The sequence below is a fragment of the Argiope bruennichi genome, chromosome 11, assembly GCF_947563725.1.
Source record: "Argiope bruennichi chromosome 11, qqArgBrue1.1, whole genome shotgun sequence".
NCBI lineage: Eukaryota > Metazoa > Arthropoda > Arachnida > Araneae > Araneidae > Argiope > Argiope bruennichi.
This window is the reverse complement of record NC_079161.1, coordinates 82,291,759-82,313,493: the sequence shown is the minus strand read 5'-3', so window position 1 is coordinate 82,313,493 and position 21,735 is coordinate 82,291,759. Positions and strand designations below refer to the sequence as shown.

General features: G+C 29.8%; 1 protein-coding gene across 1 annotated transcript; it reads left to right on the top strand.

Annotated features, from left to right (window-relative positions):
• Window positions 1-7,734: 7,734 nt before the first annotated feature.
• Window positions 7,735-19,899, top strand: LOC129957257 (isatin hydrolase-like). Its single transcript, XM_056069510.1, has 3 exons — window positions 7,735-7,875; window positions 16,351-16,552; window positions 19,097-19,899. The coding sequence occupies exons 2-3, from the start codon at window positions 16,371-16,373 to the stop codon at window positions 19,755-19,757; spliced, it is 843 nt and encodes a 280-aa protein (XP_055925485.1). The 5' UTR covers window positions 7,735-7,875; window positions 16,351-16,370; the 3' UTR covers window positions 19,758-19,899.
• The last annotated feature ends 1,836 nt before the right edge of the window (window positions 19,900-21,735 follow it).

Genomic DNA, 21,735 nt, shown 5'->3' with positions numbered 1-21,735 from the left:
GTCATACAAATGTTTATCAAATTTGAGATTTAATTTTAATAATAATGGAACTGATCATTGTTCAAATGGTGATCAAGTATGAGATTCAATTTTAATAATAATGGGACTGATCGTCATACAAATGTTTATCAAATTGAAGATTTAATTTTAATAATAATGGAACTGATCATTGTTCAAATGGTGATCAAGTATGAGATTTAGTTTTAATATTAATGAGACTGATGGTCATACAAATGTTTATCAAATTTAATATTTAATTGTAATAATATTGAAGCTGATCACTGTGCAAATGATCAAAAATAATAAAATGAATGTATAAAGACCGAGACAAATCCATATATAAAAGTCTAATGCCAATAAAATCAAAATAAAACAAGTTTTTTTTTTTTTTATCACGCAAGTCTAAAGCATCTACATCCGTAACGCCCTTGTGAAGATTTTGGAAGAAATTCGAAATGCATTTTTCATTTCATTTATTAATTTTAAATTAGTAAGCGACAGATTATATTTAAAAGACATTATTAGATATTATATTAGTGACAGATTTATATTTTAAATTATTTCAATCATTTGAAGGAAGTTCCAGTTTCTTATACTTGGGTGGAAAAAAATTATACTTTATAATCACGTTTAAATTTCCTTCGATTGATTAGATTTTTGAATAATAATTATTTAGAATTTAATCATCTTGAAAGCTTCATTAATATTTCCATGCATTTAGATATTTTTATAAATTGTAGCTCTGGGATGGTCGATTTGCATTTGCGTACTAAACCATTTTTTAGATAGTTAGCATAATGAAAAAAAAAAAAGAAGAAGAAGAAGAAGAAAAGCGTATATGATGCGTGAATATTGTATTAGTGTGAATTCGCAAATGTCGTAAAGCAGCAGTTCACCTTCATTACAATAATAAATATCATGATATGACTGAAAAACAATGTTTAAAACATCAAAAATAAACAGTCTGGTCTTTACTATAACTGCGTAAAATAATTTAAAATTCGCGGACGCCCAGCAAATATTTATGGGTCTCTGTTTATTTAGCATTATTAATCGCAATTTCCATTTTTGTGCAAACAGCGAGAAAATTAGAATATTGATTCCATCAATAACTGCAAACAATCAGTGTTTATATTTTTTGGAATTTTATTAAATTTATGTTTTGCTGCTTAATTATATGGTAAAAGGGAAAAATTGATTTGGAAAGAAATATATAGTTACCCAACGTGAAAAAAAAAATATCCTCCTAAATTTACGATGTTATCACTCATCCTCTATGGAAATCAAAAGCATCATTTTAATTGCAATAGCTTCCACAAAAAGATTTTCTGAATATTTTTATAAGGGAAAGCCCATATATTAAAAATGAAATCAACATTAAAATATCTTATAATAGCATTTTTTATGTCATTAATAGTGTTACGAAATTTCCGGGTTTTTTTGGATAGTGGGAGTTATATGGTGTGGAGAACGCTCAATCACCAGGCGGCAGTAGAAAATAAAACAACGACGTTTATTTACACGAAGACACACAGGACAGCACAAAGACGACAACTATATACAGCACAGAAGACGATTATCTTCAGCCGAGACGTGCAGCAACAACAGCATACACAGAAGCATATAACAAGACTATCTACAACAGACAGTAGCGCACAGCTTAGTTCAGCACTAACTTGACTCCGTCGCTGCTCCGCTTATCCCTGGAAGGCCAGTTCTTCACCGTCGCTTTCGACTACTCTCTCTAGCAGCTGCGGCCGCTTCCTTTTATATGTTTCAGGAGGCGGGGCTAGACGCCTCTCAACCAATCAGGAACGTTCGAGGCGTAACTCGGTTCCTACTGGACGGATCGGGAAAATTCTTGATGTTTCGGGTATAATCTATTTTGGCGCCAAAGTCATCAAATTCGTCCCCAAGTCGCCAAGTTTGTCGCCAAGCTCCGGGACCTCCAACGCGACACCGGACTCCGCCCAGTACAGATGACTGTAAAACATTCTTTCCGATGTTGGAACCAACTATGCTGGGAAGCAGCATTACAGATTCGTAACAATAGATTTCTCAGGAAAAAGTTATCCAGAATACAAATTTTGAATATTATTCTATGGCAACATCGAGAGACATATTTGACATATTATGTTAACAAGCCAAACCCATGTTTAAATAAAAGTACAGAATAAAATTACAATTCATGTGCAAACAGAGAAGGAGATATGTGTAAACAGCAAAATTAACCAGTATATATGTTACTGTCATAATATAAAGCATTGACATTCTATAAAATACCTTGCCTAAAGGTATTGCCTTTGGGTAAAGTATAAAATATAAAAACTATTGTATACTTTCCTATAGACATTGTATATAATACCCAGGCGTTCGATAGGATGGCAAATGCTGTTTAGATAAATATGTTCGTGATAAGGTTGGTTTGTTGGTTCATTTGAGTTTTTTGGAGCAACTTTGGCCATACTGCGCCATCCACATAGTAAAGAAAAGCATTGTTGACTTTTAAAATTTCGTATAAAATCAGATATTTATGTATGAGCTAATAAAAAAAATAGCTGAAATATGGATGAAACCAAAAATATTATCTTTGCTCTAAAACGACAGGTAAATAAAAGGAATTTGTTTTGAATTTGTGATAAGGCTATTTTTTAAAAAAATGCTCAAGCCTAAAAAAAAAAAAAACCAAGTGATATTTTGAAAAAATGGAGAAAGAATACTTTAAAAAAAAATTTTATTCAAAATAGTTGAAAAAAATTTAAACATTTGTCGGAAACAAAATTTATGTCTTTCTTATTTAGGAAAATGAAATAAAGTATGAGCCTACTGGCTGCACCAAGAGAGGATACAATTTTAATATAAATGGCAATTCAGTTTGCTTCTTACAAATTGTAAAATAGAGTCTTAATTGAATTTTATTGAATATACTTTAAAAAATTTAAAAATAGAAAAAAATGTAATATTTTTGTAAAAAATTTAAATTCATTATTTGTTGTAATAAATTAGATTATAAATACACTCAACATTTTCTTCTTACAAAGACATTTTATATTTGGAAATTCACTTTGCTTCACTCATAAACTTGATGAATTGTCCGTTTCTACTGGACGGAACAATTCCAACTGACCGGAAAAGAATTGTGTCGTCAGAAATATCTTCAATTCTACGGAAGCAAAAAACGAAGTCTTGTAAATTGAAATTCGTAATTTCATTTCGTGAAGTAAAAACACGGTTCAATTTTAATGGGGAAAAAACGAGGCGACCAAATTCCATCTTAGAATGCATGATACTCATCGAAATCAAAAGCTATCTCGAAGCTTAAGAAGCGAAATTGTGGAATTAAGGCATGTGATTAAATTCGGGATGAATTTTGAAAAAAATGTTCGAAAATAGTTATATTTCTAAATATTAAAAAAAAGTAATATTCAAAAAAGATTTTTAAAAATCTATGAAACTGAAATATACCATTTCAGTGGCAAAAGTTTTTAAAAAATGAAAAAAGGGCTTTTTTTTTCTTTCCTAAAAAGAGATATAAAGCAAAAATCTTCTATTTCAGAGGTTTATCAAATTATTTGCTTAAAATGTTGCAGATAGCTTTCGAAATTTATTATCTAACTTCTGAACTATAAAATAAATTTAAAGAATGCTTATATTATATTTATAAGCATTCTTTAAATATTGTGGTTGAGCTTACGAAATTTATTATCTAGTTTCTGAACTAAAGAATAAATTATTTTTCTAAAAATTCTTTAAATATTGCGGTTCGACTCATAAGCAACACGAAATTTTCATCTTTTTTTTTTCCATATTGTCAAGCACTAAAACAACTATAAAATATTTCTAAGTGAATAGATTATTTATTGAAAAACTAAACTATTGAAAACTTATCAGAAACTAAAAAGCATATTGAGGAATTATTATTTCAAGTTTGAACAAAAATTACAAAATTAGATTTTAATTTATGAGGCTATTCGTAAGAAAATGTAACAAAGATTAGAATTTGACAAAAAAGAATTTAAATATGTAAAATAATATATAATGATTCTGAAACAAAATTCTAATGATTTTGTAAAGAAACCTGTTCAAAGATTAAAAATATTAAATTAAAAAAAATCATAATTTTGCAAAAAAATTGACTTTTTAATGTAATCACCTACCTTAAGAATTAAGAATTAAATTTTTAAAGCTCCTTTTTTATGAATAGGATACAGGACATTACCTCTAAGAGTAAAGTGAAGAACTGAAATCAAGAAATGGAAAACGGATGAGTAAGAAAAAAAATTAAACAAGAAAATAACTACTGACGGTGCTAAGTAATTACCCAGTCAGAGAAGAAGCCTCAATCATTAGTTGTAGATGATTCCTCCAGACCAATCCCTATATTAAGTTTACCTTGCGGGTTCGGCAGAGAAACCTATTTTGTCTGGAAATCAATAGCAACCGTAAGACCTTGACTTGCCTGCGACATTCCAACGTTAACTCCTACAGCAAAACCGTATTGAATGACAACATAAAATTGTACAACATGCGGAGAAAATATAAATAATAATCAATCCAAAATACATTAATACTATAAATATAAATTAAATACAGTTTACAATGTGCAAATGAAATATGTATAGTTTCATAAACAATTTTACGCATAAAATAAATCCATTTCAAATTCACTTAAAAATTCAATACAAATTTATCTTAAAACAAGAACTCAAGACATAATAAAATACATTCTTATAAGCAATAAAAATATAAGTTAATATAAGCAACCTGAACCGTAGCGTAGTAGTGGGTCGTCCACCTTCTTTTTACTATTCAGGTATTGTCCTCATTTTAATAGATGAGACATGATGGCGGGATTATGGCAAATAGTAATTCGGCCGGTACAACTTTTGTTCCATCAGGATCTTGTGTCCATCCTGAGGTAGATGTTGACCTCCATTATATCCCAACAGTTTTCTCTCTTCTTTATGATAAACAAAGACTAGGTATTTCTTTTATTTCCTGGTGATATTTCAAATTACCAAGAAATCAGTCTGCATCGTGAAAACGCACGAATCTGCAGAAGGAATCCCGACCTAACTAATATATAACTAACATAAATACAATTTAAATGCACACAATTAACCTAAAAATAATTCAAAGCAAGTCCGAATCCGTTGAAAATAGTTGTCAACAATCAGAACACAATGCGCATGCGTGTATTTTCAACGCCAGTTATAGTAACGCAAATGCGTGAATTTTCTACGCCAGTTAGGGTAACGCTAGGAAGATTAGAAATTTTTAATTTCCTTTGTTCTGTTTTATTGTAATTCAAAAGTGCTTCAGAATGAATCTGAAAGATCGATTCATTAACAATGTTTTATTTTAAATGCATCAAACACGAAGGAAGAAAATAAACAGAATCGTTTGAAATAATCGGTCGAAAACATGTTACGCCTAACCTCATTAGCGTGGGAGAAAAAACTGAAGCCTTACTCATTTGGCGTTGGAGAAATGGTCAATTGGTGTTGGAAATTTTTTGGAGGAAAAGTTAGTTTTTAATTAATAATTAAAATTCTAATTAAAAATTCAAAAAAGGGACCCCAGGTGCACATTCCTGACCTCCAAGTATACATGTACCAAATTTGGTAGCTGTAATTCAAACGGTCTGGCCTGAAGAACCCGAACACACACATTGAGCTTTATTATAAATATAGATGTAAACATCCCCTCCCTTCATCTTTCCTCTCACCCCTAATTAGAAGAATAAAACCCATGATAACGCATGCGGAAAAGCTCGGAGAGTTTTTAAAATCCGTTGTCAAACAATACATAATAAACAGAACTTAAAGTAAGACAGTTAAAACAAAACAGTTATAATGGCGGGTCAATTTGGTGATAATAAGGGCATGAATTTATATTTAAAATATTTATATGAAATTGAATATAACCAATATTCCCGACGAACTAATTGCTCGCTTGAGGCCAAAAGGTTTCAAATTTATATAAAAAAAACTCTGGTTTTCTCTTCATTGAACTAAGAATGCCGAAAATTCAAAGGGCAAATTGGGGGGGGGGGGGGGGAATCAAAAGTTATTATGTTAGAAAAGTTGCTATGCAAAAATGCCCAGTTTCCTATATGAATAGGAAAATGCATTTAAATTGTTTTGTACACTTCTATAGGGGGTTAAAAAAAAGAAATTCAAGCATGCCTTTAATAAAAAGTAAAACAAATTTTTCTAATATAATTTCGTTTTCTATGTATTTCAGACTACATTATCATTCATTTTGTATTTTTACGTAATGTTTGCTAGTAAATTTTATTAAAAAGATTAATGTTTTGTCAAACATATGAGTCTTTTTAAGAATGTATTAAATAAAACCTTTATAAACATTAAGAAAAAGAATTCTGTATGTGATACAGAAAAATGGATATTATTCTTGAAACTGTCGTAGCAAATATGATTAATGCCCCACAGGAAATTAATTTCTGTAGGCCCGTGTTTATTTTTTTATAGTTCAAAAATCAATAGGCCTTATTATAACATTTTCAAACTTTCCCGTGTTTACGTAGGGTAAAAAAGTGGGTGACTAAAGTTTTTCAACTCGATTGGAAGTAATTTAGATTATAAAAGAGCCCGTATAAGAAGGTATCTCTCAAACTTTCTTGCAAACTCTTTATTGAAGGTAATATCCCAGAGAATGCCTTGCATTGCACTGGGGTACAATAGTTACGAAGTATTATCCTTTCACGTGAATTTATCATTTTTACTGAATCTATCGTAACTTTATTGGTGATTTTTTATTATTATTATTATTATTCTCTGGCACGTATTCAAAATTATCCAAAAATCAAATTTAGGTTTCAGACATGTTTTTTCCAGCCGATTGAAACAAAAATTTGATATATAATTACACATCGAGTCGCAAAATCACGTTCCAAATTTGATATATTTTACATTACGCGTTTGCATTTTGTTGAAAGTACAGACCGAAAGGTTGGTCAATTCCTTATTAGAGTTAGCTCAAAACCTGGAAGATGTCTATGATATAGATGTTAACACTGTGCAGCATATTTTATCTATATAGCTCTCTTTGTTTTGTAGTCATCATCTAAATTTATATTTGGACATCCGGACAGATGGACTTCTTCTGAAAGTATTTTGTTTTAAATTGTATAGAAATCTATTAATATGGTATAATAACCGTATACCAAATTTCATCCGTCTGACTCAACGCATTTTTGAGTTATCTTTGTCACAGACAAACGGACAGCGATTTTCCAAAAATGTGTTTTTTGAACTCAGATTGGTTTAAAACGTGAAGATCCGACAAAATCAAGAGCTCCAATTTTTTGACGATTGCAGTACTTTCTCTGTATTATGTGTACGAGAAAATAAAAATGGAATTCTCCAGATATCTTCGGGTTCTTTGATGATGCTAATTTTTTTTAATCACTTTTATTCAAAAATCCCCCAAGGACATATAGAATCAATCAAAACATCACAAGACACTTCCTCAAAGACACCTTTGTGTGCGTTTGGCAAATCGTCTCCATTATCAGAGGCATCTCCATGTAACACGCCATAGAAAGCGCACAGACAAAGAAGCCCAATTATTATACAAATAAGTACTCGCTCGTGTGAAATCACAAAGAACTAATTTCCTTTCTATTATTTGTGTTCACAAGTGCGTGCTCTTCTCTCGCATTGTAATCATTATAATTTCTCTTGGGTTTCTTACCTTCGATATTATAACGAAAAATAAAAATTCTTAAACACGTTTTTACTCTTAACTAAATGATCAATGCGAAGGTCACTCATAATCACTTTCTTCTGTGGGAGATTAGAGTTTAGACCAGAGATTTCTCCATTCCAGTTATATTATTAATCAACATTGGTAAGTAAATTTCAAATTGTTATTATTATTAATTGTCTTTTACTGGATTTTTTAATCTCTAGCAATACTAAAGATGAATGTGTAAGTAATCTACTAGCTAGGTAGATTGCCGACGCACTAGGCTTCACCTAGAGCTATCAAACTTAGCGTATATAATTTGAAGGCCAAAAATGTGCTAAGCAGTTCATTTTTTTTAAGTATTAATTAATTAAAAATTATGCAAAATTCTGGTAGGGTTTTTTTGCAATACATTCGGAAAAAAATCACACAAAAATAATTTTTATAGCATCTTAAAACTAAAAATTATCTTTTAAATAATATCAATTTTTTTTTACTTAAAATTTTTTCCGTTCTTTCTTTAATGTTTAAAAAAAATATTTTAAGCGTATTTTAAACAATATGTTAAAATGAAATTTATTCATTTTTTGTTTTCATTGTTGCTATTAATAGTTCGTTTTGCCATTTTTTTTTTTTTTTCGTCTACTGTGGATGATTAAGATATGATGAAACTACTTATTTTTCATAAGCCGCTTTTTCCATATTTTAAATAAGTTTCAATATACGAATACTTTCAATAAAAAAAAATTTAATTTGAGTTATACCTACAATTAAGATTTAAGTTCAGAATCAAGCAATAGAGAAAATGTTAAAATGCGCCAATTTTTAAACACTGCTGCTCTCTCCTATGATATAATTATATATATAAAGATGTTGCCAGAAAATTAGAGAAATGTATAGCATATTGTATAATATATTGTGTATATTATTGCAATATATTGTGCATATTGTTATTGTGCATTGTATATATATTGTGTAATGGTATAAGGCTTCTAAAACAGTGTAAGCTATTTGTTTTAGCTTATATTGTTTTTCAGAATTTGAAGTTTAAAAGTATTTTACTGAAAAAACTTTTAAGACTGACTTGCTTGAAATATTCAATTGAAATCTTAATATCCATAAATCCTGGAGACCCAACTGTACCAGTGACATCAAATTTTTAATATTTTCTATGACAAATATGGCGAGAAAAAAAAATAATAGTTTTTTTAAATCAAAATGTCAACAAAGATTTTATTTAATTTATTATTGTAAAACCTTTATTTAAAAAAAATATTCAACACTTTGAGTTCAATGATTGTACTGTAAATTTTCAAAATATATTATAGAGTTCACATCTAAAATTTTCAAAAAGGCTTTTAAAAGTGCATTTTTATTGATATTTAAACGTGTGTATTATGTAATGCGGTTTCGCTTCTGAATCCAAAATATAAAAGAGAATAATGAGAAATTAATGTTATTAAGTATTTTATACCACATGCTATTCAGAAAATATTACAAAAAATGATAGAATAATATTAAACAATAGAAAAAAATGAAATTAATATGAAAAAGACTGCGTCCGACTCTGTTGACTGGATTGCCAAACGCCTTCTATTCACAAGCGCTATCCCACTACTACCACAACCCCCGATCTAACCCCCGATCCCTGTCTAACAGGGGTTGTGCTACTACACCATGCGGGAACTTTTGCCTGCTTCGTTTCCGACCTGGGCCGGTTCGCTCCACTTTTGCCGACCTGGTGAGACCGAACCTGGTGAACTGAATTAATGTTCTTTTAATATATTTTGAAACAGAATCTATTTAGAGGTCATCATGAAGTAAATCAATGAGATATAACATTTTGAAGCAACCATAGGAAATGGTTTTATTGTTATCGCACTATTCAGCATTTATTTTAAAATAAGCAATAAAAAAACCAATCAGAGCACGTCGGTATCCTTTGCCATAGACTTAGTCTGTACAATTTGCGAACTCGCAATAGTAATTAACTTATTTTTTAATCAGAGCTTTTGTAATGTGATGGCAACACGTGGATAAAAGCTAATTTTTTATCATGCTCGTGCAGATTACATTTTATTTTTATTTTGTGCGAAATAAATTGTTGAAAAATATGCTTAAATTAAATTTTTTTAAAAATTCATTAAAAATGGAAATTTAATTTATATGTCAAAACATTAGCATGATTGGAAAGATTATTTTTTGAACTTCAATATGATGTAAAAATTAATTTTGTGCTGTAAAATTTTCGGAAGTCATTGCGGAAAAACGTCGAAATTTCGCTTAATTTTTAATTAATTAATTTTTTTTAAAAGTTGGCTCAGCTCCGGGGTGCACATTTCCAACCTTCAAGGTATACACATCCCAAATTTGGTAACTATAGATCAACACATATATTATGCTTTATTATAAGTATAGATATAGATAGATGGAGAATTGGTCATATAGTAGAATATATACCGGCTTATGGTACCAAGTTATAATTTTTTTAAAATAACAAATTGCCAAATATGTAAATTTTTTCTTTTAATTTCTTATTACATTACTTAGATTAGCGAATTTCGATAGATTGGGCCAAAATTTTTTCTTCCACTTTGGAGGAAAGCTGGCACACGGTTCTTTTGTTTTACAGGAGAGATAAAGCGAAGAAAAAGTATTATCATAAAATGCTTTCAAAAGAACGCACAGCTTCTGGAAATTTTTATGCTGATCATTTTTAATAATGTTGCTGTTTAATCTATCTATATTTTTATTTTATTAGTTTTATTCAAGATTTTAATCTTTAGTTCACGCGCATTCAACCAATTTCAAAGTATCGAAACGAAATAAAGGTGGAAGTGTTATTTAATTTTTTTTTTTTTCAAAAATTCAAAAATTGTTGATATTAGAAACAGTCAAAATAAGGAATTGAAAATCTCTTTTTAAATCCTAACTTCTAAGTAATTGTAGGTAACGAAGAATACAAATGTTATTCGTCCGAATGAGTCGCTGATTCAGAAAATTGATTCATTTTTCTATCTTCAGTATTACGATATAAAGAAATGAAAAGTTCGCCATTGTGTTAGATGGCCCAATCATCTATGGCTATGAATTCATCAGAAGCTTTTATAATTCTCACATCATATTCTAAGCCGATTAAAATTCCAACAAAATTACCTATCTTGTTAAAGAGACAAAATGCGGAAAGCGTTATGCGCATATATATACTGTTTATGTCATTTAAGACAAGCCCATTTACACAAGCATTCGGCTTCTGGCAAGAGCAATAAATTTTTTACATTTTGTCATAAGAATTACCTCGTACTGGCAGCTAACAGCGCCGCCTATCGTCAGTTTAAATTTTTTCACTTTACAGCAATAGTTATCATTTCAGCTCTTATGCTTTAAAAAAAAAGTAATAAATAATATAAACTCACATTAAATTTCTGTACAAAAATAGCTTTGGAATTCACAAAATCCTCTCCTTTCTGATTGGCCGGTCGCAGGGGTCAAACCAAAAACGTGTCACTCATTCGATTCCTTAAAATTGCAATTTTTTTTTAAATCACGAGTTTTTTTTTAATACTTCCCTCTCAATTTTCATTAAACTGAGAAAAAATGTCATTCTCAACGCCTATGTTTACGCTTTTAAAGCATTCATGTCCAACTTAAATGCAATTTTGAAAGTTTCAATGGTAATTTAAATTTAAAGCACTGGAATGCCGCTGAGTATACCGGATACCGCTATGTTAAAAACAATACGAAGCTTCTCTATGGTATATGGGCTGTCTTTAGAGTAATAGAGCAATATTGCCTTCCTTAGTAATATGCATTTATTTCAATAAGACAGTCTCCAAAACATAAACGTTTGACTACTCTGATACGTTTGCTCACTGACATCCCATGCAGCGCCGCTTAGCAACATTTAAATTTTTCCCCCAAGATATTGGATTTACAGCAAAGGTTACCACTATTCCTAAGAACAATTAACGAAACCCCTTTACGGGATACATCGACTGGTTGCTGGGTGTCTTTGAAGAAATAAAGCCATAATTCCTTTTAAAGAACTGAATTTTTGATTTTAAATTTTAGATTACACACAGATGGCAAACGCAGCGCCACCTAGTAGCAATTCTGATTCTCGTTATATAAGCACTTTTTAAATCTCTGCTATGTTTAGTTGTTAATAGTGTTTGTTTAGTTGTTAGTTGTTGTCATGCGGTAAGGCATTATGTTTGCAAAAGGAAGTTATTAGTATTTTGAACTAATTATATTATTTTGAAATTTGTTTAATAAGAATATTTATTTATTTGAGTGGAACCTCTGTCTCTTGGCTGCTTAAAGCAACAATACAAAGTATTAAAAAAAATGCAAATTTTGACTGTATGTTAGTAAAATATATTATACTGAATTAAGATTTTACAGATTTAAAAAATTAAGTCAATATTAAAAATGGACTAGGTCTACAGTTTAAATCGAATTTTATGACAATTTAGTTTTCTGCTTTACAATCTGTATTTTGAAATGCATTCCGAAATTTACTCTTATAAAACATGTATAAAAAGAATTGCACAAATAAAACTTTGATTATTATGGCAAAGTACGAATACTTCCAGTATATCTACACTGAGTTTCAAATTTAACTAAGTGTTTCATTAATGACAATAATAAATAATATTTTAAGTACTATTTTAATGAATTAACTTGATAAATTAATATAAAATTTGTTTAAAATTAAATAATAGTATCAGTTGCCTAGAAGATAAAATTGTTCAGTTATATGTATGATTTTTAAATTAATTAATAAAGGTATTAAAATTATTTAAAAACTGTTTTACCATTATGGGGGATATTTCGGATGCTTTAAAAAACATGACGTTTTGTCGTTGTTTATCTGCATGCTCTGTGATAGGAGTGCGCATTGTTTATTTATTTATTTATTTCTCTTGAAAGGTAGTAGGCTTCAGATTATAATGGAAACGCAAAATAGACCTATTTCAAGTAAATGTTACGATAAAAAAACATCAAACTTTCTCAGTTTAAGTTCATCTATTGTAATTTAAAAATATATTTCGTGATATGATACTTGAATACTTGATGAATATTGATTACTTGAATTCTTAAAACGCAAAAGTTAAATATTAATTGTGTGACATCTCTTAACATTCCTAATGCAATGTTGCTTCAAAAAAAATTGAAATCCCTAATCATAAAAAAAGCTTAAAAGTGGGCATCTTCTCGTAACTATTGTAATAAATCTAATTTTCATATATCATTTTTTATTTAAAAACAAGTGAATTTATTTAAAAATATTATATTATTTAAAAAAATATTTATTATTTTTAACTACTATTTAAATAATGAAAAAAAAAAAAAGACTGTGTCCGATTCTGTTGACTGGGCTGCCAACCGCCTTCTATTCACAAGCGCTATCCCACTACTGCACCGTGCGGGAGCTTTTGCCTGCTCCGTTTCCGACCTGGGCCGGTTCGCTCCGCCTTAGACGACCTGGTGAGACCGGGCTCCCCCAATCCAACCATATCGACACCGTGCTTAGCGCGGACGCCTGATCGACATAGGGAAGCGGAGGACAGAACTCCCAACCTCACGCCGTCCAACAGCCTAGCCCTCCTAGCAGCTGGATTACAAGACCACGCCACTGGTCTCGGGCGGTTGGTTGCGTTTTCGAAGCTTTATAAACCGAAAGACGCAAAGCAGTTCCACTTCAAAATTTGTGTAATGATATATTTCATAAATATTTTTCTTACACTCAATATGTAATAAATTAGTTTTGCAGTTTCTTTGCGTTTATACTTCCATTTTCTTCTGAAATAATTTCCCATTTCATTCTATTCGTTATTCATCTTTATTCTTATATTGATTCGTGGCGCCATCTCTTAGGTAGATTGAGAAATCATTTTTTCAAAACCAAATTTTTAATATGAATTCAGCAAGTTGATTAGCAAGATTTTAATAAAATTTATCCATCGGAATCTTCAAAATAGTATAATATGTATTTATGCATTTGAATAATTGATTTTGCAATTGACGCTTTTAATTATAGTATTATTTTCAAATTATTGTAATAGATTTCTATATATATTAGAAATACAAAAGAATTTATATATATCAAAAATATTTTAAGGTATGGCAAAATTTTCTCACACTAGTTAATTTTAATTATATTTTCTGTCTCAAACAAAAAAAATTATCTATTCTTTTTTTTTTTTTTTAATATTATGATTTTGGAAAACAGTTTTGCTGAATGGCAATAAAGTTTAATAATTGCAGATCAATTTGGTCGTTTTTTCTAATTATTATTTAATCATTGAATAATTAAATAGTGATTAGAAAAATAGAATTAATGAATTTAATTGAAATTATCTTTAAAATGTTAATTTAATTTCAGTAATTATAATACTTATAATTATTTTTTTCTTCTAAAAATTAAATTATAATCCAAGAATTAGGGAATAAATATTTATTTCTGCATAAAAAATAAAAAATAGATTAATTAAAACTGTTTGTAAATTGTTATATTAATTTGAAATAAATTAGGAAAAAAAGCACAAAAAAAAACCTATTTTAGGATCGAATTCATGTCTCTTGTTTGAAAAGATATAATGGAATCTTGATGGTCTTATCTTGTCTTATCTTGATGGAATACAATGGTGCCTTAACCAACATTATATTCCAACTTCTTGAAAGTGGCTTACCATTAAATCTTTTGTTATTTCATTATACTACGTACAATTATTTAAACTATATACTTATACAGAAAATTAGGCTCATTTGATGGTCATCTAGTTCACTGAGAGTATCGACTGGGCTTAATTTCAATGAAATCTCTCATGTATAAATTTATAACCATGATTCTCTCAACGAAGAATTGATAAGATTAATAAGAATCGAATTATATAAATTAATGCCCATGATTCTCTCAGCGAAGTATAGGTCAGCTCAACATTATAATAGAATTTTATAAATTAATGATTGATGATGAATAATAGTTAAGATAATAATGGTTATTGCATTCATGAAATTTTCTAATGAAATTAAGTTCGAGAATGCTATAGCACAATTAAAAACATAAATATCTGAATAATCTCTCATCTAATTGGACTTTGTCTTTCGATGGATTTTAATTTCACTTTCTTATTCCCTGCGCAAATTATTTGAATAATAGATAGAATCTTCCTCAGCATTCAGCAATGGAGATAAATCACACGATTAAATAATATTTGGTAAAACAATGGAGATAGTTAATTATGCAGAAAAAATGAAATGGAAAACTGTGAAATAAATAAACTAAAATAATTAAAATGATAAAATTTATGAATTTTGAAACACTGCAAAAATTATTTTTGTACATTAATATTATCAGAAGTTGTCATGGAAAATTGTCACAATCTGATTTGAATGTTAATTAATCAAAATTACAAAAAAAAAAAAAAAAAAAATAAGTGAATGCATTTTTTACCGTCTTTCAAAGAATTGTTATGTCGAATTTTTTAGCCCCAGAGCAAACGATTTCCCTGTATAGTGTCAAAAAATGCGGCGCACATTGATTCTACTTTTTTTTATTGGTAGAAAATGAATCAAAATCAATAAAAAATATTAATTAACAATAAAAAATTGAAATATGCTGTCGTAAATTTCAGATCATCATGTGAGGACATCAAATTCTTCAGTCACATGGTATCAATCTGATAGAAATCCGATTGAAACGCATGAATTAATTGAGTTAGTAACTGCAAATTAAAAAGAGTATATATAGATTGTGGAATAAAAGCGGGCGTGAAAATCCTACAACTGAGTTAATGATTGGTAAGAACCCACAATTGAATATTTTGATGAATGACTCCATAGCATTTAAAAAGACTATTTCAGATAATGCATTTAATTGAATTAAAAATATTATTAAAATTAAGTGAAAACTGTACAAATAAGAAATTAGAAAAAAAGTTTTTTTTTTTTTCTTTGTTTTAAGATACTACAAAAATTATGGTTTGGAAGATAATTGCTTTGGAAGATATTAATATCAGTTTTCGTTGTGCAGTCATAACGAATACAACTAGGCTTAATATTAATGTACAGTCGCCAAAGCTGAAATATTTGGAGAATTTTCTCACCAAATATAATTGTAGCATTTTTTTATTGCAATCTCTAAGAGCTTTTTGTTATCATTTCTTGTATCCATCCAAGATAGCAATCTTTAGATGAGTTTTTGGAGATTGACAGAATTTTAACGTACCATCCAGACGGGAGAGTACATGGTAGACATTCGCACCAAGCTTTAACTTTTTGTTGGCGATAAGTCACCAAATATGATAACTTTCTTTATCATTTTCTAATAACCTGAAAAGCGAAAAATTCATGCATCGAAAGCAATAAATCGCCAATTTTCTGCCCGTGCATTTAGATGTTTCAAAAGCCCCAAACCAAAACAACATCTTGTTGTCACGTGATAATTATTTGGCTTTGGAAGCTGGAAATGATAAAATCCAAAACTTTCATTGTCTAAAATCGTCTACAAGACTTAATTCAAATTCAGGTGCTTAAAAGGTTTCATTGAACTCTTCTGGTCCATTCTGGTACCAACAAATATTTACTTTTTAAAATTGTTCTTTTTTTTTTTTTTTTTTTTTTTTTTTCTAGCTGGCTGACAGTTAAGGAATATGCTTCTTCTTTGGATAATTCACTGCTTCTCTGCAGTAATTACGATTGTCAAATGTGCGCCTCTTCCTCTGAAGATAATCGATCTGAGCTACACGTTCGATGAGATGACTCCTTACTGGCCCACTCAAAAGAAATTTGAGTTGATCGTGACAGTAAATGAGACACAAGAAGAAGGATATTGGTAAGACAAACATTCAGAAATGATTTAATTCAAATCTGTAAACCCCTGCCATTTCTAGGGTCGATAAAACTGATATTGTGATTAATGAATAATATTTTTTCATTATATATACTTTTATTTAACTTGATTTGTTTTGTGGTGTAAAGATGGAATCTTTTAATAGATTTTTTTATTCACTTTCAGATTTTATAAAATTCCGAAATTTTGTAGAACTTTAAATTTTCGTCATAATATAGAAGCACATTTTGATCATCAGTTTCAAAAACAAAAAATCATCACAAGATTTTATAATAATATTGATGGACGAAAAATATTAAAAAACTAGGAGAAATTATAAAATGTTTGTGTAAACATGTTCTTATTATTACAGTAAAAAGTAGTAATCTATATTTTTAGGAAAAATATGGAAGTCGAAGGACAGTCGTAAAAGCAATATTGTGAGGAAACCTAATTTTAATTAATATAGAAAAAAACCAATGAGTTAATATCAAAACACTTACACTTTGCAGCGTCCATACCATAATCATGACAAAATCGATAATTTGTAAGTCTTTTGAAATAGGCTTATATTTCCAGTTAGACAAAGAACCCGAATGTCGTAAATTTTCTATTGTTTAAATCAGTAGAATGAATAAAGTTATAAAGCCTACACTTTTATATATACCACCAGCCCTATTAGTTATGCGTAGTATAATATTCTTAACACACTAATATTTTAAAGATATAAAATTATATTCTCTCTTGATCAAAACAAGAACTCCTTCGACCTCTATTCTCGTCCTCCTCTACTTCTCTTTGACCAATTCAAATATATGTCGAATTCATATCATTCATTAAGATATGAATCTTTGAATTTCATCACTTTAATCACATCAATCAAACCGGAAAGCGTCAGGTTTGATTACTTCATCACATCTTACTCGTTTGGAGGATCCGTCTTGCATTGTTGATTGGCGGTCTAGAAACAATTTTAAGCCGTCCAAAATAGTAATATTCAAAACATCAAAAATCGCTCAATTACAGCAGCGGAGTTAGACTTTTTCTTTTCAAAAAATGGTGGCGTGTTAAGAATGAAAACACAACTGAAAGAACTGGGAAACTATATAAAAAGTTAGGCATCGCTATTTTTCTTTCTCGCATACGTAGTATAGAGAAAGTATAGTAATCGTCAACAAATTCAAAATCTATATTTCGACGAATCTCCACGTATTAGACCTCCTGAGTTGGAAAATATTCATCTCTATGTCTGTATGTGGCAAAGATAACTCATATGGTCTTTATGCCAAATTTGTAGATTTCTGTCAAATTGTGAGCAAAATCAATTCTGTTGAAGTCTGTCTATCCAGTCGTTCGAATATAATTTAACAGGATAACTACAAAACGAAGAGGGCTAGATAGACATAATCAGATATTAACATCTACAGTCTAGAATACCTTTCAAATTTTGAACCAAATCCAACACAGAATTCACTATCTATCGGTCCGTACTTTGAGAAATATATAATTCAAAAACACAACAACTTAAATGTATCAAATTTGGTGTGGGATTATGTGACTACAAGTGCAATTTCGTGTCAAAATTTTGTTTCAATCAGTTGAGAAAAAAATCTGTCTAAAGTACAAATTCGATTTTTCGATACTTTTAACTGTAAGCCGAGGATTAATAGCCAAATAATTCATCAAGGATTACACGAAAGATTCAGTCAAAATGCTAAATAAAAGCCAAAAAAAAAATATTTCTTAACTATTGTACGCCAATGCCATGTAAAGTGTTCTCTGGCATGATAAGTTAATTAGAGAGAGCGAGAAAGTTTTGAGGAGACTACTCACTCCAGTTTTCCCTTTCAGAAGTATGTTTATTGATTAAAACAACATAAAGTACATTTCTGTGACATTTAAAACAGTTTTCTCATTAGAAGTAAATGACTTTCTCTAAAGATACAGAAATATAATCTTGAACCATGTTTAACTTTGTATATTATCAATGATATCTGATATTTTACAAATAAAGCAATTCTGAATTGAGAATTTCATTCCATTTTTAATAGGATAAATATATTCTTCATATAATATAAGTAGGATTTATATGGGTAACAATAAGCTCAAGGGATCAATTTTTAGTGGAAATCCTATGAATAACTTAATGGAACGCCGAAATGTTATTATCAGTGTAATGAAGCTCATTTAATGTCACCTTATATAATGTTATAAACACATTTTACCCAAAATGCTTTGAAAGAGGATATTTTAATGCAGGGTGATTCAAAATTTTTTGTACAAACTGTAAAAAGAGGTTGAATGTAGAAAATAAACCAGATTTGCATACGATTGTAAAATCGGAAATTTCTTAGAAATTATCTAGAGAAAGTGGGGATTACATAGCAATAACTTCTGAAAATATTTTATTCTTTATTGTTTTTTCTTTAAAACATATTTTCTTAGAAATAATAAATTTTGTAATATGATTTGATTGTTCATTTTTAAAACACCAAAATCTTGCTTTTTCATTCTCTTGATTTTATTTTAAAAACCTTCTTCTGACAGGCTACAAATGGAGGAATATTCTTCAGCCATTCATGTCGGAACACATATGGATGCCCCATGTCATTTTGCGAAGGGCCGATGGACCGTGGACCAGATTCCTCTTGACCACCTCATTGCCCCAGCAGCTGTGATTGACATCAAACAACGCGCCGAAGAGGACAGAGATGCTTTGGTGCAAGTGAGCGATTTCGAGAACTGGGAGATGTTGTCAGGCGAGAGGTTAGATGAACATATCGTCATGATACGATCGGGTTGGGGTAGTAGGTGGAGAGACAGAGAAGCTTTTGTGGGAACTGCCGATAACGATACGACTAAGTTTCATTTTCCTGGCATCTCCAAAGAAGCTGCCGAGTGGCTGGCAGATAAAAGACGTGTCTATGGAGTAGCATCAGAGACTTTATCTTTAGACAACGGACCGTCCCAAGATTTGATAGCTCACAGGACTCTTTTGGACAAAAATATTTATGGTCTGGAGAACGTTGCCAATATGGAACAGATGCCCTTGTACGGAGCAACTGTGTATGTAATGCCGATGAAAATCGGCAGTGCAAGTGGAGCTCCAACAAGGATTATTGCTACTTTTCCAAAGATTTTGTTCGCCAAAGATGGTAGAGGAGTCACTGAGAGATCATTGAGAGAAGTCATTATTTTCAATAAGTAGAACTCAAGATTGGTTCAAGAAAAGAGAAAAGAAGAAAAAGAAATAAGAAAAAAAGAAATTAACTTCAGATTCTACAAAAAATTTTGTATTTACATTTTTAATATTTTCAAGTTTTATGATATTAATAAATATTTCATGTGAATATGTAATTCTTAATCTCAAAAGCAACATTCATTATTGAAATTATAGTTATCATAAAATTCTTCTTAATGACTTAAATTAAATTTTCTTAAGATAAAGTAATGCACCATGTAGAGCCTATATAAAGTTCTTATTAAAATTAACAACCGGAATATAATATTCAGACAGAACCAGTAGAAATGGTCTTCCCAAAACTTTCTCGCATACTCTGTAATAAATTTGTCGCACCAGAGAACGCCTTATGTAGTATTGTCGTCGAATAGCTACGAAATATTTGTTAATCTTTGGCGTGAATTTAGCATTTTTACAGAATCTAACGTGTCATCCTTGGCGAGTTATTTGGCGATTAATCCCTTGCATGCATTAATAATAACCGAAAATTGAATTTGTGTTTTAGACACGTTTTTATTTTAGTCGAGTTAAACAAAACTTTGGCACAAAACTGCCCTTGTAGTCACAAGATCTCCTACCAAATTTGATATATTTATATCATTGCGTTTTTGAATTATCTCATTTACATATTTCTGAAAGTACAGACCGACAGACAATAAATTCCTTGTTGAATTTGGCTCCAAATTTAACAGGTATCTACACTATAGATGTAAAATCTGTGCATCACATTTTATCTATCTACCTCTCTCAGTTTAATAATTGTAGTGTTAATATATTCGAATAGCCAGACAGACGGTCTCCATCTGAGCAGATTTCACTCAAAATTTGACAGAAATCTGAAAAGTCGATGTAAAGACCATATACCAAATTTCGACCGTGTAGCTCAAGGTGTTTTTGAGTTATCATTGTCACTGACAGACAGATTGGGTTACATTTTCTAAAAATGTGTTGTTCGAACTCAGAGAGTTCTGAATCGTGGCGATTCGTCAAAACCTCGAATTCGAATTTTTAAATGATTGCTATACTTTCTCTATACTAAATATACGAAAAAGTAAAAATGCAGAAATAAAGCATAAAAAGAGGGAAAAAATGCCGTTATTTTTATTTGTCTCTCAGCATACAATTAGTCTTAACACTAATGTTGCTAAATCAACAAATGATTTTACTTGTGTGCTTTCTCTTATACAAAGAAACTTGAGAATTTAATTACAATAGCTTTGATCGTAATGGCAACTCTTATTTTACATCGTTTTTAATTCTCTTTTTTTACTTTCTGGTTGATAAAAAAAAGAAAATATTATAATCTTTACAAAATTCGAACTCAAGTTTTTGATGAATCTGGCAGTTTGTAAACACGATAACCTAAAACCGCTTTGATCTAGATTGATGAAATATGGCATGCGATCTCTACACCAAGTTTGCAGATTTACAAAAAAATCCCTTATGAGAAAAGTCAGGCGATTGAAGAGCAAGGGAACACAATAATTACAAGACGCAAAAATTTAGATGAATAAATTTTGATACACAGTTTAAATATTTGAAGTAAGTATCCGTATAAAATTTTGAACCAAATCATCGAAAGATTTTTATTTCAAAATTGTGTGTAAGAAAAGTTTGAAGATGTTTAATTTAATGACGATTTTCACCTGCGATGAATTCTCATTAATAGTGTGTTTATGTGGCGAATTTAACAACAAACGACGGCCATAAGTAGAAATTCAAAGTTTCTACTGACTTATGTTACATGGAAGTTCAAACTTTTCAGAGATATTTGTTAAGCGTGCATTAAAAAAAAACAAAGATTTAAAAATTGTAATGTACGTTTATATATAAAACGGTAATGTATGGAACAGAAATTGATCATATTATCGTTTCATTCAAATGTTCATCATCATCATACGATAACTACACATTTTTTTTCTACACATTTTTATCATCATTTATT